The sequence below is a fragment of the Cervus canadensis genome, chromosome 10 (assembly GCF_019320065.1).
Source record: "Cervus canadensis isolate Bull #8, Minnesota chromosome 10, ASM1932006v1, whole genome shotgun sequence".
Classification (NCBI taxonomy): domain Eukaryota; kingdom Metazoa; phylum Chordata; class Mammalia; order Artiodactyla; family Cervidae; genus Cervus; species Cervus canadensis.
This window is the reverse complement of record NC_057395.1, coordinates 50,992,680-51,012,902: the sequence shown is the minus strand read 5'-3', so window position 1 is coordinate 51,012,902 and position 20,223 is coordinate 50,992,680. Positions and strand designations below refer to the sequence as shown.

Sequence of the window (20,223 nt, the reverse complement as noted above, 5' to 3'; positions counted from 1 at the left end):
CCCTTGCCCCTCAATACTGATATAACAGCCATCATTCTGTTCTTTCTGCAACCTCTGGAAGTGAATGGCCTCAGCTCTGTAGCTGCCTGTCTTCCTAACCTCCTCCGTCTTCTTAATTTCACTTTGATACCTGGAGCTTTTTCATCAAATGGCCCTTTCCATATCCCATGAACCTCCTTAGGAACTGCTGCCAATGACTTTCACCAGTTCAGAAGACATTTACCAACACAAACCGTATGTCAGGTGCTAATCATTCTTAAAGGGTGCACAGTCAAGAAGGCTCATCCATGGACTCACAATTACAAGATAAGTTCTAACAAAGATATTTACAGAGTGACACAGTAAGGATAGGTGGCCCATATAAAAAGATGCTGTGGAGTGGGCCACAATCACTCCCATACTTTTGTGAAAATACAGAAGTAAAATCCACAACACTATGACACTGCTGATAATTTGGAAATCAGAGAATTTAATCACATCCCAACATGCCAACACAATTATAATATCTCTTCCATATCTATTCTACATGGCTATGATCATCACATACACACCACTTCTACTATAGTGTCACCTGCATTTGTATGATTCAACCATTTTTACTGACAATAATGTGAACATGTCAAACATATATAAAAGTAGAAAAAAATAATGTAATGAATGCCCACATGCCCATCACCTGGCTTCAAGAATTACCAACATTTGTCTAATTGTATTTCTTCTATATCATACTCCCACCTTTTCGGCTTTCCTTGTCTTCCCCACGGGATGATTTTGAGGCTAATAACAGATGTCCTGTTATTGCATCCAAAATATTTCAGCATGTATTACCATAAGATAAGGACTCTTTAAAAAAATGAATGGGGCTTCCCTGATGGTCCAGTGGCTGAGAGTCTGCCTGCCAATGCAAGGGACACAGGTTCAATCCCTGCTCCAAGAAGATCCCACATGCTGCAGGGCAGCAAAGGCCACACACCCCAACTACTGAGCCTGTGTTCCAGAGCTCGCAAGCTGCAATTACTGAGCCCACTTGCTGCAACTACTAAACCAGCACACCTAGAGCCAATACTTTACAACAAGAGAAGCCACTGCAATGAGAAGCCCATCCACCACAATGAAGAGGAGCCCCTGCTCTATGCAACTAGAGAAAGCTGGCGTAAATCAATCAATCAATCATAAATAAATACAGCCATAAATAAATACACAAATCTTAATAAAAAGAATGATTAAGCAATAAATCTTAACATAAAATATCTAATCCATATTTAAATTTTTCTGACTCAAGAATATTTTCTTAGAATTAATTGTTTCGAACCAGGAATCAAAGCCCCCACATTATATTCCATTGATATATCACATAATTCTCTTTCAATCTATAGTTTCTCCTTATTTCTCTGTGATTTATTTGTTGAAGAACTGCTTCTTGTATATTTCTTGTAGTCTAGAGTTTGCTAATAGAATTCCATAGTGTTCCTTAACAGGTTAGATACTGTTTTATACTTCAATCTTTTAAAAAAAAGTTCTTGGTCTTTTTCAAACTTAAGTTGAATGCTTAATTCGTTATTTTAAAAAGCCATAATGAGATAGCACCTCACACCTGTTAGAATGGCTATGTTTTTAAAAAAGACAAGAAATAACAAGAGTTGGTGAGGATGTGGAGAAAAGGTAAACTTGTGCCCTCTTGTTGGAAATGTAAACGCTATAGTGGTACAGCTACTATGAAAAATAGGATGAAGATTCCTCAAAAAATCAAAAATAAAACCACCACATGATCCAACAATTCCACTTCTAGGCTGATACCAGAAAGAAATGAAATCACTATCTTGAAGAGCTATTTGCACATCCAAGTTCATTGCAGCATTATTCACAATAGCCAAGCTATAGAAACAACCAACAACCTAAGTGTCCATTAGTGGATGAAGAAGATAAAAGATCAAGGCTGTATATTGTCACCCTGCTTATTTAACTTATATGCAGAGTAAATCATGCAAAATGAGGGGCTGGATGAAGCGCAAGCTGCAATCAAGATTCCTGGAAGAAATATCAACAACTTCAAATATTCAGATGATACCACACTAATGGCAGAAAGCAAAGAGGAAGTAACTTCTTGATGAATGTGAAAGAACAAAGTGAAAAAGCTGGCATAAAACTTCAACATACAAAAAACTAAGATTATGATCTCCCTTAGAGGAGGGGTGGCCATGGAAGAGATAGATAGCATCACCAACTCAATGGACATGAGTCTGAACAAACTCCAGGAGGTACTAAAGGACAGGGATGCCTAGTGTGCTGCAGTCCTTCGGGTAGCAAAGAGTCAGACAAGACCTAGCAACTGAACAACAATAACAAATTCAACTCTGCTGTTATTAACATCATCTCTTTTTGTTTGCATTCGTCTGTTATATCTTTGTCCATTCTTTTATCACCATCCTTAGTTTTAGATGATCTTGTGTAGAACATCATATAATTTAATTTGATTTTTTGGTTTAATCTGAGATAATTTTCCTTTTAAGAGGTGTTTAATCCATTTACAGAGAAGGAAATGGCAACCCACTCCAATATTCTTGCTTGGAGAATTCCATGGACAGAGAGAGGAGCCTGGTGGGCCACAGTCCATGGGGTCGCAAAGAGTCGGACATGACTGACAGTACAGCATATCCCACTTATCCCATTTAACGGTACTTTGAGCCTATCACCTTGTTTATGTTGAATTCTGTTTAAAAACTTTTTTTTTAACCTTTACCAGTATGATCCTACATTCTGTTTTCTGCTTTCCTTCTGATAACTAAAGTCTGTTTTAAGTTCTTAGGATAGCTATTCTGTCACCTTTAAACAATGTCTTTTGAGTTTTCCGCATGAGAGACAGGGAAGTTCATGTACCTTTTAATTCATCCCACTTCTCCACCATCACATTCTGGCTGGTTATATTAATAATTTTATAGTTTCTCCAAGTGGGTATTTTTATATCTTTAAAGAGTATAAATACTCTGTATAACTTGATTTAACAACTTTAAAATTTACTGATCTCCCACTTCAGAAAATGTACAGATAACCTCTCTTACTGCTTCCTAATATTTTATTAAATATGAGTTCATTAAAAAAATATGAGTTCATTTATAGGTTTTTGAGATTTTCAACATTTATATTCTATTTTGTAATAGCATTCTCATAGATGTTGTAATTAGTTCTGTATCTAAAAAAGATTTAATGCTCATCATTAATCTTTTCACTAACAGAGACTAGTTTTATAAATAATTAGTTCATAAGTGAATGTTTCTAAGTTGTAAGACTTCAGCTTTCCTAAGTAACCTTATAACTGTAGGACTCTGAATAATGAGTATTCAGTACAGAGGACTCTTACCAATACTATTTACTTCAATAAAGTGTTTGGTTTTTTAAAAAATTAGCTATACTTAGTTTTTGAGGGCAAAAGTCATAATGTATGGAAGGGTTCACAAGAGAAAACAAATTCCCTTTCTCCCCGGCTACCTACTACCTTCCCCTGAAGACAACCGCATTTATCAGAGTCTTCTTCCAGGTATATGCTGAATTTATACAAGCAAATGTGTATATATACATTTTCCCCATGATTAGTGGCATATTATACTATTCTGTACTTTGTTCACTAGCTTACTTCTTCTTTAAGATCTTTTCTAATACCTTACCACCCCAATCCTCCCCTCATGCCACCCTGCTGTCTCCGTTTCTTTAAACCTAGGACAGCACCTTTGAATAGCATGGGCGATGCTTAAAATATGATTTATATTTTCATTTATCTTCTTATTTGTAAAAAGACAGCATAAAGATGAAATCATGAGTTTTAGGGTCAAGAAAATCGGAGTGTGAATTCTGGGTTCTACTAATTATTCATAGATAACATTAGGCAAATTGCTCAACTTTCTCTCTGAGCCCCAATTCCTCCTCTGTTAGATGGGAATATGTACCTCCAGGTTATCGGTGAAATGCTTATCATAGGCTACAGAAAGTAAGAACTCATTAAATGTAACCTGACACTACTACCACCACCATCATCTACACCAAGGAGACTGGACTGATCCATCCCTCAGACTGACAGGGATGGCTGTAGCACGTGGACCTTAGTTAGCCACAGCAACACGCAGGAGGCTAAGTCATGTGACTCTCACCAGTTTAGGTTATTGAGCCCATGGTTTAGATGAGTGGCTATCACTAGTTTGAAAGCAGCTTCCAGGATCCCTGGCTTCGGCCTCTGCCTCTGGTCTGGGGCAGAAGTCAGTGATACTTCCTTTCACCAATTATACTTAAAAAGTGTTCCCAAACTCTAAAGATTGACTCTAACCTCATAACCATATTCCATTCACAACCAGGGAGCAGGGGTTAGGAGATTGATGTCAATGGTCATGTGTTACGATGGGACAAGGCACACACAAAGGGTATGCTGTCACTGTTCAGTTGCTAAGTCATATTCAACTCTTCGTGACTCCATGGACTGCAGCATGCCAGGCTTTCCTGTCCATCACCATCTCCCAGAGTTTGCTCAAACTCTGCTCAACGTCCATTGAGTTGATGATGCCATGCAACCATCTCATCCTCTGTTGTCCCCTTCTGCTCTTGCCTTCAATCTTTCCCAGCATCAATGAGTTGACTCTTCACATCAGGTGGCCAAAGTATTGGAGCTTCAGCTTCAGCATCAGTCCTTCCAATGAATATTCAGGATCGATTTCCTTTAGGATTGACTGGCTTGGATCTCTTTGCAGTCCAACGGACTGTCAAGATCTTTTCCAGCACCACAGTTAGAAAGCATCAATTATTTGGCATTCAGCCTTCTGTATAGTCCAACTCTCACATCCATACATGACTGCTGGAAAAACCATAGCTTTGACTATATAGACCTTTGTTGGCAAAGTGGTATCTCTACTTTTTAAAACGTGATCTGGGCTTGTCATAGCTTTCTTTCCTAGGAGTAAGCATATTTTAATTTCATGGCTGCAGTCACATCAACAATGATTTTGGAAAATAAAAAATTTCCCCCCAAATAAAATCTGTCACTCCTTCCACTTTTTCCCTTTCTATTTGCCACAATCTTGATTTTTTGAACTGTTGAGTTTCAAGCCAGCTTTTTCATTCTCCTCTTTCACCCTTATCAAGAGGCTCTTTAGTTCCTCTTTACTTTCTGCCATTAAAATGGTATATCTTCACAGCTGAGGCTGTTGATTATTTTCCCCAGCAATCCTGATGCTAGTTTGTGATTCATCCAGCCCATCATTTAGCATGATGTACACGAAAGGTATATAACATGTCTAAGACTGTAAATGTCAGGAAGTAAGGCTCAACTGCTGAGCACAGAATCTGCTTCCTGGGTTCCTAACAAGCTATTTGGGAATCTATTGGTTTTTTGGTTCGGAGACATGAATCCTGCTCTTCTCAAGTATCTGTTAGTGCTCCATAGCAAGTCAGTCAGCCTTAGGCAAATACAGCCCATCTGCCTCTGCAGAGTGCTCGAGAGACCCCTGAGGATTCAAAGGCGAGTTTCCCCGGTGGCTTCCCCTGACATTCAAGTGGTCACTTGGTAAGGGCACACTGACTGCCGAATTCCCCAAACCTGGGCCATGGTGCATCCTCCACTCTCAGTCCCTGCTACCATTTGCCTAGTTTAGACTACTGCTCTTTACTAGGTTAGTGCTCATTCTCTCCACTTCCAGGCTTCCTTTACTACAATTCATTCTTTCTCCTGTAGTCAGAGTAATCTTTCAAAAATGTAAATCTGATCAAATAATTTCCCCACTTAACACATTTAAAGCATCCCAATTACTTGTAGGCTGATATCTAAACTTCTTGGCCAGTCTGACCTACCCGCATGCTGCACTTCTTCAGGGCTCTAGTCACCATCAGGTCTTTTCTCCTGCTGTTTCTTCTGTCTGGAACTATCTTTTCCCTCCTTTCTTTTTTGGAGGGCCAACTCCTACTTCAGGTTGTAGACAATTTAAATAGCACCTCTTCCAGAAGACTTTCCTAATCCCTCAGGACTGGGTTAGAGCAGGTATTGGGTAAAGATTTGCTGAACAGATGAATAAATGAACTAAGTATAATAAAAGGCACATGCAACTTGACCTCTGAGGCAGCTGCCTAAGCAACTAAGCTGTGGGTACACATGCCAAAAATTTTCCCACTTGCAAGTCTGAGCAAGTATCATTCATCAGACAGCCATTTTAAAACGTAGCTAAGATTAGATATACATATTTTGGTGCAAAATTCATTAAGGTATGAAAAGGTTCAGTATAAAGTTTCTTCTTCCCTTCTCTGCCACCCTGAACCTTACTTCTCCCCAGAGGCAACCACTAACAAGCAGATTTGGGGTATGTCTCCTCAGACAGTCTATGCATATACAAGTATAGAGGAATATACAAAACCGTATTTTCTTAACAACTACTTCTACACTTAAAACTTCTATCCCCTAGGTTTTCAGGTATGGCCTAGATATGGTAATAGCATAAGACTTAGAAATTCAAATGCAGAGTATGTCTACTTTTTATTTATTCTATTTTAAAAAGGCTCGTCACATGCCTTGCTGGTCATAAGCTTTAACATTAAGATGGACCATCTGCACTCAGAGTGTCAGAGAAGCCTCCTAAGAAAGGTGACACTGGTAGTGCCTGTGCTCCCATTCCCATTTAAAAAGGTCACTCTGGAGGCTGCGGGTAGGCAACGAGGACAGTCTGGGGAGCTTACTGCCAGAACCCCATGTCCTGGTGCAGCTACAGGAAGTGGCTGGGGCCTCTGGAACCTAAGTAAGACAAGGCTAGGCAGCCAGGCCCAGAATGTGGCACAGTGGGGAAGGAGGTAGGGTTCTAGAAGGGTCAGCACATTCCAGAGAGGGCAGTTATGAGAGCCAGCTCCTGCAAGGGTCCATGAAAGTCCCAGGGTGAAGACAAGAATACCTGTGGTGTATCTTGCAGTGAGGAGCCAGGAAAGGCTGAGAGATCTGCAAGGGCCCTTGGATTCTATTTAGTATCTTCTTGGGCAAAAGAAACTGAAGAGTCAGTCTAATGCAAACATGCCAACCTGAGCAGCATGCACCAGAATCACAAGCTCAGGCTTGGCCTGCCTGAGAAAAAGTTAGGGTCTAAGTCTCTGACAGACACCTGCTCAAAGTCCTGTTTGCCCCACGAGTATCATGTAGACAAACCCTGTGGGCTTTGGATTCTAGGTCAGGAATTGGACATAGAAAAGGGGCTTTGCTTTATGGAGAAACAAGCAAAAGGATTATCCCCAGCATTCCTTAGGCCAGCTATGCAAACTGCTACCTGCCAAGAGGAAATGCCATCATTAAGGCAAGGTACAGCAGTTATCTGGAGCACAAGGTGAAGAGGCCATCGTGGGCAGTTTCATCCTGCTTGGGCCATCCTTCTGCTATGTACAAAGGAATGGATACTTGGATTTAGCCAATGCCTCACGAGTCGGCTGTGAGTGAGCAGACAGCCTGGCCTGGCCCATTCCCAAGAGTGGAGAAACATCTCTGAGGTCTGTTTGACCATCCCAGTCTGGCTAAAGGCTTCCAGCAGCCTAGAAGAAGTCAAACCTCACTTCGTCTATCTACAGATACTTCTTTTTTTATCATTTTTTATCACTAAATTGTTGTACAGAAGATTTACAATATTATACTAGTTTCAGGTGTACAGCACAGTGATTCAGTTTTTTTTCCAGATAATACTCCTTTGAATGTTGTTATACAATAATGGCTCTAATTCTGTATCTGATACAATATAAACTTGTTGCTGTTTACACATAGGAGTCTTTAATCTCTTAATCCCATACACATAATTTGTCCCACCACACTTCTATCTCTCCTTTGGTAACCACCAGTTTTTTTTCTGTATCTGTGTAGTTGCTAAGTTGTGTCCGACTCTGCGACGCCATGGACTGTAGCCAGCCAGGCTCCCCTGTCCATGGGATTCTCCAGGCAAGAATACTGGAGTGGGTTGCCATTTCCTCCACCATATAGATACTTCTAAAAGCAGGTCATGGGAGCAAAATGTCTGCTCTCTGCTTTAAAGCTAGCATTATAATGAGCCGTGCTGGTCAATTAAACATTGAGATTATTCCCTAATCCTTGTATTTCTGTAATACACATCATTTTGTGGCTGCAATACAGTGCTTTTCTCACTGTAAAATAATCCCTTGTTATAAAAGCAATGAATCAGAGCTTGACTTATGAATAGGAGCAAAGGAGGCAAATGCTCCCTTGGGACATGAAATGTTTGTCTACCGGTGGCAGATTCCACCTCTAAGGGAGGCACTAAATCTCCAAGGAGAAAGAAATACTTGCCCTATCTCCTGTCTTCCCAGAAGGCCAGTGCTCATGATGAACCAGGTTGGATTAGTCTATAGGGTCCTCTGTGCCCAGATGTAAGGGGAAGATGTTTACTAAAGCATTATCACTTAACCAGCACCTTGCACTTCAGAAAACAGCATATATGGCCTCAAAGTCACCTGTCCACATCTGATCACATCCTTAGCTTTCTTTTTTTTAAGTTCCCTGACCAGGGATTGAACTTGGGCTGTGGTAGTGAAAGCACCAAGTCCTAACCACTGGACCACCAGGGAATTCCCCCTAGCTTTCTTTATATAAGCACAGAATTGACATACGTTGCCTTTGAACAATGAGTTGGAAGGCTGTGTTAATGAAATATGCCTACTAAATGCCAGACAGAACTCATTCTGTCTTGGCTTAAAAGGGCTATCCTCTTGTAATATTGGCCCAGGTTCATGCATGGTAAAGACAGAGCACTTCCCTAAGGTTCTTTGGCAAGGCAGCCTGATCACTTTTCCCACATGCAAAAAAGGTAGAAGGGCACTGAAGGAGAAAGTGTCAAGAAGCCAAGGGGCATTAGGGTGGCAAACATCGTGTGATCATGTGGTGGACATGGGGTGGACTATAGCCCACACCCTTGGCTTTGAGGATGACTTCCAAACATTTATCAAAGGATCAGACAGCTCTCCTTGGTTATCTCCTGGACCTATGTTTTCTCCTATGTAGTCTATTTCAAGGATATGTACCATCAACTTCCCCAATTTCCCAAGCTAGAAATCTAGAAGTCATTTTAGATACTTCTTGTTTCAATGTCCCTCCTCCAGCCTGTTACCACATCCTATTGACCCAGCCCTCATATAATCTCTTTGATCTACCTTGGGTGGACACTGTGGATAGACCCAGCCAATCTCCATTCAACTCTGCTTCTGGGGTGCAGTGGCTAAAAAGCAACAGGGGCCTCTAAAAAGCTGGACCTGAGACTCCTCAGTGCAGCAGTCAAACACATACATTCTTCTCTCCAGTGACCCAGTCTCCTGCTCTGCACAGCCTCCAGCTCAGCTCTTTCCCAAGACAACAGCTCTGCTAATGCTCTGTTGTCCCCATTCCCTGTAGGCTGGCAATGGGATCAGCAGGGCAAAACTGTGCTGGGGACACTGAGTTATTTTCTTCTGTCTGATTTCTACTTGCTGGGCTGCTTCAGGAAGCCCAGACTCCAGGTCTTTTGACAACAATAAGCATTTTATCACTACTGTAGAAAATTTAGAATTTACTCTGGGTCTCGAGCCACTATAGCTAATCTGACTAAAAAGTGCTGCTTCCAGACTGCCAGATGGTAGGACAATGCAAGATTGAGTACAACCTACAAGATGGGTGGATTTTTCTAAACATTATAAAGCAGATGTGGAAAATCTCAGTGTATGTAGGAGAGGGTTAAAGGAGAAGGTTCTACTGGGCCATACTCTGCACTCATGGGACAGAAGAAATGCATCAAAATCTTGCTGATTCGCAGGCTAGGAATACTTACTCAGTCAACTGACATTAGTTGGAAGGGAGGGCAGAGTTAAGTGCAGCTCAAAAGAGACGATGACATGGCAATTTACTATCATTAAGAGACAAACTCTTGGAAGAAATCCACTTATCAAATATGATAACAGTAAAAAATGCCTGGATCAGTTTTGTTTTAGATTTCAGAATGGTAGGTGGGAACACATGAAGAAAAGTCTGTTGCATCTAAACAGAATTTGAAAGGCATGCAAGCAGGATGTAGAGCACATTGCTAGCACATTGTGCTAAGCACATTGCTTACCTTGCGAACACTGGTCAAGAAATTTAGGAAAGAGGAATCTACGGAGAGAAAAGAAATATTTAAAACAATTAATCTCAGAATTTTCACTGATTTCTCACAAAACTTTGACTATCACTAACATACAAAATGGCTTACTCAGTGGGGCAGCTGGCAGGCAACACTGAACATTAAGGATAGCCATGGTTATACAAAAGGTATTCATAGCTTTGAACCAGAGTTCCCTAAGCCAGAAACCCTAAAGAAGTCCCAACATAGCCAATTCTTGGTGGAATGTTGAACAGGAGATCCCTGTTCAACACCCAAGACTATAGGAAATGGAGAAAGAGAGATTGCTCTTTTTCTTTTACCCTGAAGAGGTACTGTCCTGTTAGTAAAGGGGAACTTTCAAGGGAAAATGAGAAAAATTACATTTGCCTAATTCTGCCAAGGGCCTTCAACAATGAAGTTGCCATATTTCCTGTTATGTGCACAACTAAATCCAGGTTCCCCTTTAATCTTTTTTGAAAAGCGTTTGTTTATTTATTTGGCTGTGTCTGGTGTTAGTTGTGGCAGGTAGGATCTTTCATTATGGCATGCAGACTCTCTAGTTGTGGCGCACAGGCTTAGATGCTCCACAACATGTGGGATCTTAGTTCATGGGTCAGGGGTCAAACCTGCATCCCTTGTATTACAAGGAGGATTCTTAACCACTGGACCACCACAGAAGACCCTGCACTCTTTAACCTTATTCTAAGCTCAAATGGTGAATGAAATGTAGGAAAGTGAATAGATTGAGGGTGACTAATTCCAAGTATGAGTTAACAACTGTAGCTCTATTATAGTAAGCTCCAGAGAAAAACTCAATATTCTTAGTGTTTTAAAACTTCTAAAACACCACAGTGCTCTTCTTGGTGAAGAAAGCCAATACTAATGAGAACAGCTATCTTTTATCAAAGGCTTTTACCATGGACTGGGCCCTGGGCAAGCAGTTCACATATACAATTTTATTCTCACATCCACCCTGTGCCTTGGGTACTTAAAAGCTGCAAACAACAACAACAACAACAACAAATGTTCTAGAAAAGCTGCAAACAGTGGGTTCATGGTGGCTAAGCAAGCTAAGCACTTGGCCCAAGGTCCTACATGCAGCTAGGAAATGGGAGGGTTTACACAGGGGCCCAGGTTTGTTTACCACAAAGCTCCTGTGTTGTCTACACCTGCAAATAAGATGCTTGCTGAAGTCACCCTCTGAATTACTGCCTGTCTAGTTGGCAGGTATTAATGCTGTTCAAAATACTTAGAGGAGTTTTTCTCTTGCAATTTCCCTGGTGGTGGCAAATCTTCATCTTTTAATTTGATTTCTGACAATGGTCAGACACACACCATTTGGAACCAAATTTGATGGATGAGTGAGCCACTTGGGTAAGTACAACTTTGGGCTGTGGATCTAGTTCACCTGCCTGATTCCTTCACGGTTTCTAAAGAATTCCACAAAGGAACCCCGATGTGCTCTGAATAAGGTTAGGAGCCCCAGAACAAAGGGAGAGAGATCCTCACTTGAGTCTCCCAAGAATAGAGCTCACTGACTTCACTGCACTCATAGTCCACTGAAGGGTCAGCTTCAGAGCAAATGTATTCTTTAAAAAAATGACTTATTTTTGGCTGTGCTGGGTCTTCATTGCTATGCACAGGCTTTCTCTAGCTGTGCTGAGTAGGGGCTACTCTCTAGTTGCAGGGTGCGGGCTCCTCTCTGCAGTGGCTTCTCTTGTTGCACAGCACGGCTGTAGGGCACTTGGGCTTCAGTAGCTGCAGTGCTCAGGCTTAGTTGCCCCATGGCCTGTGGAATCTTTCCAGATCAGGGATTGAACCTGTGTCCTCTGCATTGGCAGGCAGATTCTTAACCACTGGACCACCAGGAAAGTCCACAAATGCATTCTTAGAAAATGTCTGTCTCCATCAAGTGCGTGCCTGTAACTTTATTTTTTAAATTTATTTATAATTGGAGAATAACTATGTTACAATGTTGTGTTGGTTTCTACCATGCATCAACATAAATCAGCCACAGGCATATATATGATCCCTCCCTCTGGAAACTCCCTCCCACCTGCCACCCCATCCCACCCCTCTAGGCTGTCACAGAGCACTGGGTTGAGCTTCCTGTTTCATGCAGCAAATTCTATCTATTTTACACATGCTTCAGTGCTACTCTCTCAATTTGTCTCCCTCTCTCTCTCCCTCACTGTGTCCACAAGTCTGTTCTTTATGTCTTTGACTGTACTGCTATCCTACAAATAGGTTCATCAATACCATTTTTCTAGATTTCCAATATATGCGTTAGTGTACGACATTTGTTTGTCTCTTTCTGACTTACTTCACTCTGTATAACAGGCTCTGGGTTCATTCACTTCACTAGGAACTGACTCAAATTCATTCCTTTTCATGGCTGAATAGTGTTTCATTGTATATATGTACCACAACTGCTTTATCCATTCATCTGTCAATGGACAGCTAGACTGTTTCCATGACCTGGCTTCTGTAAACAGTGCTGCAATGAACACTGGGGTACATGTGTCTTTTAGAATGGTTTTCTCAGGGTATATGCCCAGTAGTGGGATTGCTGGATGACACGGTAGGTTTTATTCCTAGTTTTTAAAAGAAATTTCCAAACTATTCTCCATTGTGGCTGTGTCAATTTACATTCCCACCAACAGCGTAAAAGGGTTCCCTTTTCTCCACATCCTCTCCAGCATTTATTACTTGTAGGTTTTTCGATGATATTCCTGTGACTTTACAGTACATGCCCTTAAAAGCCCTTCTCAGTGTCCCGCTTGCTTTCCCGCAGTAGCGCACAGCAATTCATACCAGTAGCATCTGAGATGAATGTTCCCTCTCAATGCATCTTATCCAGTCACAGGTTGAAAGTTCATGTTTTAAACCTCTGACAGGTTAGGGGTCATTAAGCTACTCACTTGAAAGAGCTGTAAAGAAAATACTCAGAACACAGGGACTTGCACATTTATGCAACTTCTCATAGAGGTATCACTGTTTTTAACAATTCTTGTAAAATTACATGAAATTTTTATTATAGTACTTCCTACCCCATATCATGATTGACTGTGTACATGCCATGGATGTGGCATTCGGAAAATTATTTAACTTTTCTGAGCATCAGCTTCCTCACGGTAAAACATGGTAATGATGCTTACCTTAAATGCCTCCCAAAATACTTAAAGCGGATTTTGAGGACTGAAAGAGGTAAAGCATCACAGAATCTAAAAACAAATGATAGCTCAATTCCTTTCCTTCTATACATATCATCCTCCTTCCTAAACTGTAATATATATATTTTCCCCCTCTTTTGCATTACAAGGCAGATTCTTAACTGGACCACTAGGAAAGCCCCTAAACTGTAATATTACTGAAGACAGACAATAACAAGTATTGGTGAAGACATGGAGAAATGGGAACCCTCATATATTGCTGGTGAGGATGCAAATGGTGCAATGGCTTTGGATAACAGCTTGCAGTTCCTCCAAAAGTTAAATAGTTACTATATGACCCAGCAATTCTACCCAAGAGAACAGAAAACATATGGCCATATTAAAACTTAAACATAAACATTCATAGCAGTATATCTGTGATAGCCAAAAGATGTAAAAAACTCTAATGTCCATCAACTGAGGAGTGGATAAAAAAGATGTGATATATCCATACAATAGAGTATTTGTCCATAAAAAGGAATGAAACACTGACACATGCCACAGCATGGATGAACCTTCAAAGAAGCCAGGCACAACAGGCAACATATACGAAAATATCCAGAAGAAGCACATCCATAGAAACAGAAAGTAGACTAGTTGCCAGGGATTGGGGAAAAAAAGAAATGGGGAGTGACTGAAAGGGACATTTTAAAACAGTGAATTTTATGATATGTGTATTACATTTCAATAAAGCTGTTATATTAAAAGAAGCAATATACATGATACTATAAAATATCAAATGTTTTACACATCATCCAACATCTGCCCCCAAGGAACTAACCATGTCCCAGAAGAAACCACTATTCACAGTTTGGGATGTATTTTTCAAGATATTTTCTATGTTTAGTCAAATAGACATTTAAAGAATACATATTGTTTTGGTAATTTCCTTTTCTCACTTCACAAAGTATTATGGGCATTTTCCATATCAGTACATAAAAATCTACCTAATTAAAAAAAAATGCCTGCATAGTATTCCATTACACATGCTCATTCGCTAAGTTGTGTCTGAATTTTTGTGACCCTGCCAGGCTCCTCTGTCCATGGAATTTTTCAGGCAAGAATACTGGAGTGGGTTGCCATTTCTTTCTCCAGGGGATCTTCCCAACTCAGGGATCAAATCTGCATCTCTTGCATCTCCTGCACTGGTAGACAGATTCTTTACCACTGTGCCACCTGCTTCCATTAGATGAATATCCTCAAATTGAACCAGTCACTTACTAATGAGCATTTGGGTTATTTCCATTTGATATTATTAACATTATTGTCTTGAACACTGTAGAGCTCATCTATTATATTTCAGACTGCCCATACCTTCTAAACACTTTTCCCAGACTTGAACTGAGGAAGCCTGTCCTTCAAGTAAATGGCAGAAAACTGCTTTTCTGGCCTTTCCTGCCATCTGGTACAAGCATACGACCTAAGTTTTACCAACGAGACTTTAAGTGAATGAGGGGATGTATGGGAAGCAGACTCCATTTTCTGGTGGAAGAAGTGACTAAGACAGCCTCAGACAGCCTGAGGGGGATCTCACTGGGGCAGCCCTACAGGAAGTTTGAGTGTTCCACCTGGATGCCTCATCAATACAGTCTGACCCTCCTAGAGGCTTTTCAAGCTATATCGTCCATTAGTAAATTCCTCCGCAACTAAACATGCTGGAGTGGGCTCTACAGTTCAGAATTAAAAATTCTGCCTGAATTCCTCAGACCTGTGTCCAGGACTACAGTCCTCAGTTAAGACCCTGAATAAAATTTAAACTCACAACTTTAAAAAAATATATAAATAAAAAATAAAAATTCTGCCTGAAATAAATACCCCTATACATATATATCTTTGCACATTTATAAAAATATGACTGTATAATAAAATTCTAGCAATGGAATGGCCATATTTGACTCCAAAGAGATTAAATCATTTTACATTCCTATCAATAGTATGGGGGAAAAATATATGACTGTACTTATTTTCCTACACAAGTTGCAGCATAATAAATCACCCCAAAACTAAGTGGCTTAAGATAATGATGAGTTATTATTTCTCATGATTCTATAGGTTGAACGGGCAGCTGTTTCAGCCTGGGTATAGCTTAGTGGGGGTGATGACTCTTTTAAGATGGTCTCACTCACAGGCCCAACAGTGGTCTTGGTCTAGACAGCAGGAATGGATGGCTGGGGCTCTCTATTCACATGGTCTTTCACCCGCTAACAGCCTCTTCAGATGGTGGTTCTTAACTCCCAGAACCAAGAGAGGGCAAACCCCAAAGTGTAAAATGCTCTTCAAGCCTTGGCCTGTTTCATGCTTCTTGAGGACCCACTGGCTAAAGCCAAGTCACAATGCCTGAGCCAAAATTCAAAGGGTGAAAAGTAGATTCAACTTAAGGCCTGATGGGAGGGCTGCTTTTGCTATGGCCAGAATTTTAATCTACCACAGTTGGCCTTAGAAGGATTTCTTTTCTTTCTTTTTTTTGGCCATGACATGTGGCTTGTGGGATCTTAGTTCCCTGACCAGGGATCGAACCCAGGCCACGGGTTCGGCACTTTTACTGCCTGTTTCACTCTATGTAACAGGCTCTAGGTTCATCCACCTCACTAGGACTGACTCAAATCCATTCCTTTTTATGACTGAGTAATATTCCATTGTGTATATGTACCACAACTTCTTTATTCATTCATCTGTTGATGGACATCTAGGTTGCTTGGACTGCCAGGGAATTCCCAGCCTTTGTTTCTTTTTACAAATGTATGGGCTTAACACTGGTCACTTAATCTCTTTACTACTTCTGTCATTTAATAATACTTTAATAAATACATATATGTATCATGTATCCATTAGCATGTTTTGTTATATTTATTTTTTGGCTGTGCTAGGTCTTTGTGACTTTCCGTGGACTTTCTCTAGCTGCGGTGAGTGGACGTTACACTCTTTGTTGTGGTGCGTGGCTTCTCATTGAGGAGCCTTCTCTTATTGTGGAACATGGGCTCTAGGCACACAAGCTTCAGTAGTTGCAGCACGAAAGCTCAGCAGTTGCTGCTCATGGGTTCTAGAGGGCAGGTTCAGTAGTTGTGGCACACAGGATTAGTTACTCTGTGGCATGTGGAATCCCCAGACCAGGGATTGAACCAGTGTCCTCTGCATTGGCAGGTGGATCCTTATCCACTGCACCATACTGTGGAAGTCCATGTTATATTTACCTTAATAGTTGTATCTTTTAAGTTTTATATCAGAAATTAAAGAAATTTACCAACCATTTTAAAAATTTTACAATTAGTATAGTGTTCTATGTTTTTCTATATGATTACCTTTTTTCAATTCATTTTAGACTTTAGGTAAATGTGCTACTGCTTTTTAAATATTTGATTGGAGGAAAAATGCTTTACAATTTCTGCCATATGACAACTGAGAATCAGCCATAAGTATACATATTTTCCCTCCCTCTTGTCACCTGAACCTCCCTCCCACCCTAATTCTTTTCTTAATGGAATGAGATTAATGTTTTAAATAATGTTCTAGTCCTTTTTTTTTTTTGCCACACCACAGGGCATATAGGACCCTAGTTCCCCAACCAGGGATCGAATCACGTGACCCCTGAGGTTTTTTTTTTTTTTTTTTTTTTAATTTGTATTTTGGCTGTGCTGGGTCTTTGTTGCTTTGCAGGCTTTTCCCTAGTTGCAATGAGCAGGCTTCTCTTGCTGTGGAGCACAGGCTCTAGAGCACATTGGCTTCAGTAGCTGCAGCATGTGGGCTCAGTAGGTGTGACTCACTGGCTCCAGAGCACAGGCTCAGTTGCCCTGCAGCATGTGAGAGCTTCCTGGATCAGGGACTGAACCAGTGTCTCTAGCACTGGCAAGTGGATTCTTTACCACTGAGTCATGGGGAAGTCCCTGATTGCTTCTATTTAACAGTTTTATGGGATATAATCGGCATACCACAAAATTCACTCATTTAAAATGTATGATTCAATGATTTTTTTTTTTTTTAGTAAATTTACAGAGCTGTGCAAACACTGCCACAATTTCATTTTAGAAACATTTTCATTACTACAGAAAGATCCCGCCTTCCCATTTCCCCAGACCTTTAACACCTCTTCCTTGAACTCTTCCCACACCACTCTATTAGTTTCTCTTCTCCTTAACTTTTTCTTGATGGTGTAGAACAGTACTTGTCTAGTTCTTTGCTTATTACTATCATTTCCTACCTTTCTATGTTAGTATCTCTGATAGTGTCCAGTCCCATGTTAGACCTCTTTCTGCTTTATTCATCTTTAACTAAAAACTTGAGAAAAAGAAGAGGCATGGATGGTAGAAAAACTGGCATGTAAGAGTCCACATAGCATTCTAAAGTACAATGGTGATGCTCAGAATTCACTACAATAACCTACCTTAAGGAAGAAGGAAAAATAGCTTTTTTTAAATGAGAAAGCAGAACCTAAAGAAAGCAGCGCTAATGAGAAGAGAGAATGGTGAAGACATTTCTGAGGATCACTTAAGACGATTAGAGTAGTAACTTTTTTTTTTTTTCAGGGTAGTAACTTTTAATGTAATTTCTAAGAGAAGTGTAAAGATATCAACTTGGGACTCAAATAAGAAGGGAGCTTTTTCAGATGAAGATCTAAGGATAGATCAATCAGTTGCCAGGAGATGATAATAATACATGGACTAATCAGAAAAATCGCATGATAACGTATCTTGGATACATTCTTAGATATATTCTACTAAAGGCTACAGAGAAAGGAAACTTTGCAGCCTCTGTCCTTGGAATTCTACAGGCAAGAATACTGGAGTGGGTAGCCAGTCCCTTCTCATTCCCTTCTCCAGGGGATCTTCTCCACCCAGGGACTGAACCCATGTCTCCCACTCTGCAGGTAGATTCTTTACCGTCTGAGCCACCAGGGAAGCCCCAAACAACTCTGTGATGTGTGTGCTGTGCTTAGTCACTCAGTTATGTCCGACTCTGCGACCCCATGGACTGCAGCCTGCCAGGCTCCTCTGTCCATGGGGACTTTCCAGGCAAGAATACTGGAGTGGGTTGCCAAGTCCTCCTCCAGGGTATCTTCCCAACCCAGGGATTGAACCGAGGTCTCCCACATTGCAGGCGGATTTTATACCAACTGAGCCACCAGGGAAGCCCAAGAATACTGGAGTGGGTAGCTCTATCCCTTCTCCAGGGGTTCTTCCTGACCCAGGAATCAAACTGGGGTCTCCTGCATTGCAGGTGGATTCTTCACCAGCTGAGCTACCAGGGGAGCCCTCCAAACAGCTCTACAAAGGGAAAATGTAACGTCTGAAACTTCTCAGTGCGGACTTCTCTGATGATGAAATAAATACTTCTAGATACTACTAAGGCAGTATAAACTATAAAACCCACTCAGAAAGCAATTTGGAAATGTGAATATAGAGTAATAAAATTGATCATACAATTGAATAATAATACATCTTTGATAAATCTATTCTAAGGAAATTGTCTGAAATTTAAGAAATTTATATAAAGATGTTCCCATAGCACATTATTTACGATAGTGAAAAGTTGTAGACATCCTCTGTGACTAACAGAGAAGAGCGGGTTAAGACAATTATATCCATACACACACAAAATGATTACATAACCAATCAAAATATACCACTGTAATACAGCAACATATATATCTTCACTTACATAATATGTTTATATATTAACCTCAGAAAGATATAAAACTTTATGCATATCACAACTGTAAAAAAAAGTATGCATATAAAAGATCAAAAAGGAATTCACAAAAATTATAATAGTTACATTGAGTTAGTGAGATTATGGGTGAATTATTACCCAATTTTCTTTGTTGTTGTCATATTATTTTCAAAGTAGGAAAAAAAGTTCATTTGTTAGTAGTGAGAATGAGTGTCCTTAACTGAGGGAAGATGCTTTAAGATGGCTTAACCACATGAAAAAGTATCTGTGAGGTACTCCAAGTCCCTTATTACAGAAGGCCCCTTTCCTGCAGTAAAGAAGAAAAGAAAAGCCTGCCATGGGTATTATTCTTTTCTGGGAGAATTTATTTCAAGTCCCACTATCCTAGAAGGGTGACTTCTTAGTGCACAAAGAAAAGTGGTGAGAAGATGCCAGGCCACACGGAGAGTAAAAAAGCTGGCTTGAAACTCAACATTCAAAAAACTAAGATCAAGGCATGCAATCCCACCACTTCATGGCAAACAGATGGGGAAAAAGCGGAAGCAGTGACATATTTTATTTTCTTGGACTCCAAAATCACTGCAGATAGCAACTCTAGTTATGAAATTAAAAGATGCTTGCTCCTTGCAAGGAAAGTTATAACAAACCTAGACAGTCTATTAAAAAGCAGACGTCACTTTGCTGACCAAGGTCTGTATAATCAAAACTATGGTTTTTCCAGTAGTCATGTAGGGATGCGAGAGCCAGACTATAAAGAAGGCTGAATGCCAAAGAACTGATGCTTTCAAACTGTGGTACTGGAGAAGACCCTTGAGAATCCTGTGGACTGCAAGGATTCAAACCAGTCAATCCTATAGGAAATCAGCCCTGAATACTCATTGAAAGGACTGATGCTGAAGCTGAAGCTCTTAATATTCTGGCCACCTGATGTGAAGAGCCGACTCATTGGAAAAGACCCTGATGCTGGGAAAGACTGAAGGGAAAAGGAGAAGGGAGCAGGAGAGAAAGAGATGGTTAGACAGCATCACTGACTCAATTGACATGAATTTGAGTAAACGGAAGACACTGGAGGACAGAGGAGCCTGACATGCTGCAGTCCACAGGGCTGCAAAGAGTCGGACATGACTTAGCAACTGAAAAACAGAAACTCCACCAGGGTGAACTGATGCATTCCAAAAGACAAACACATAAAAATGTGTCGCCTACTGGTAGGTGGGAGGTAAACA

At 40.5% G+C, this 20,223-nt stretch overlaps 1 protein-coding gene across 2 annotated transcripts in view; it reads right to left on the bottom strand.

Moving 5' to 3' along the window:
* The window catches only part of DNAAF9 (dynein axonemal assembly factor 9), a 172,287-nt gene that overhangs the window by 18,765 nt on the left and 133,299 nt on the right, over window positions 1-20,223 (bottom strand). For both annotated transcript variants that reach the window (XM_043478392.1, XM_043478393.1), the window contains exon 29: window positions 10,095-10,132. In XM_043478392.1, the coding sequence (XP_043334327.1) occupies window positions 10,095-10,132 (38 nt within the window). The remainder of the gene's footprint in view (window positions 1-10,094; window positions 10,133-20,223) is intronic.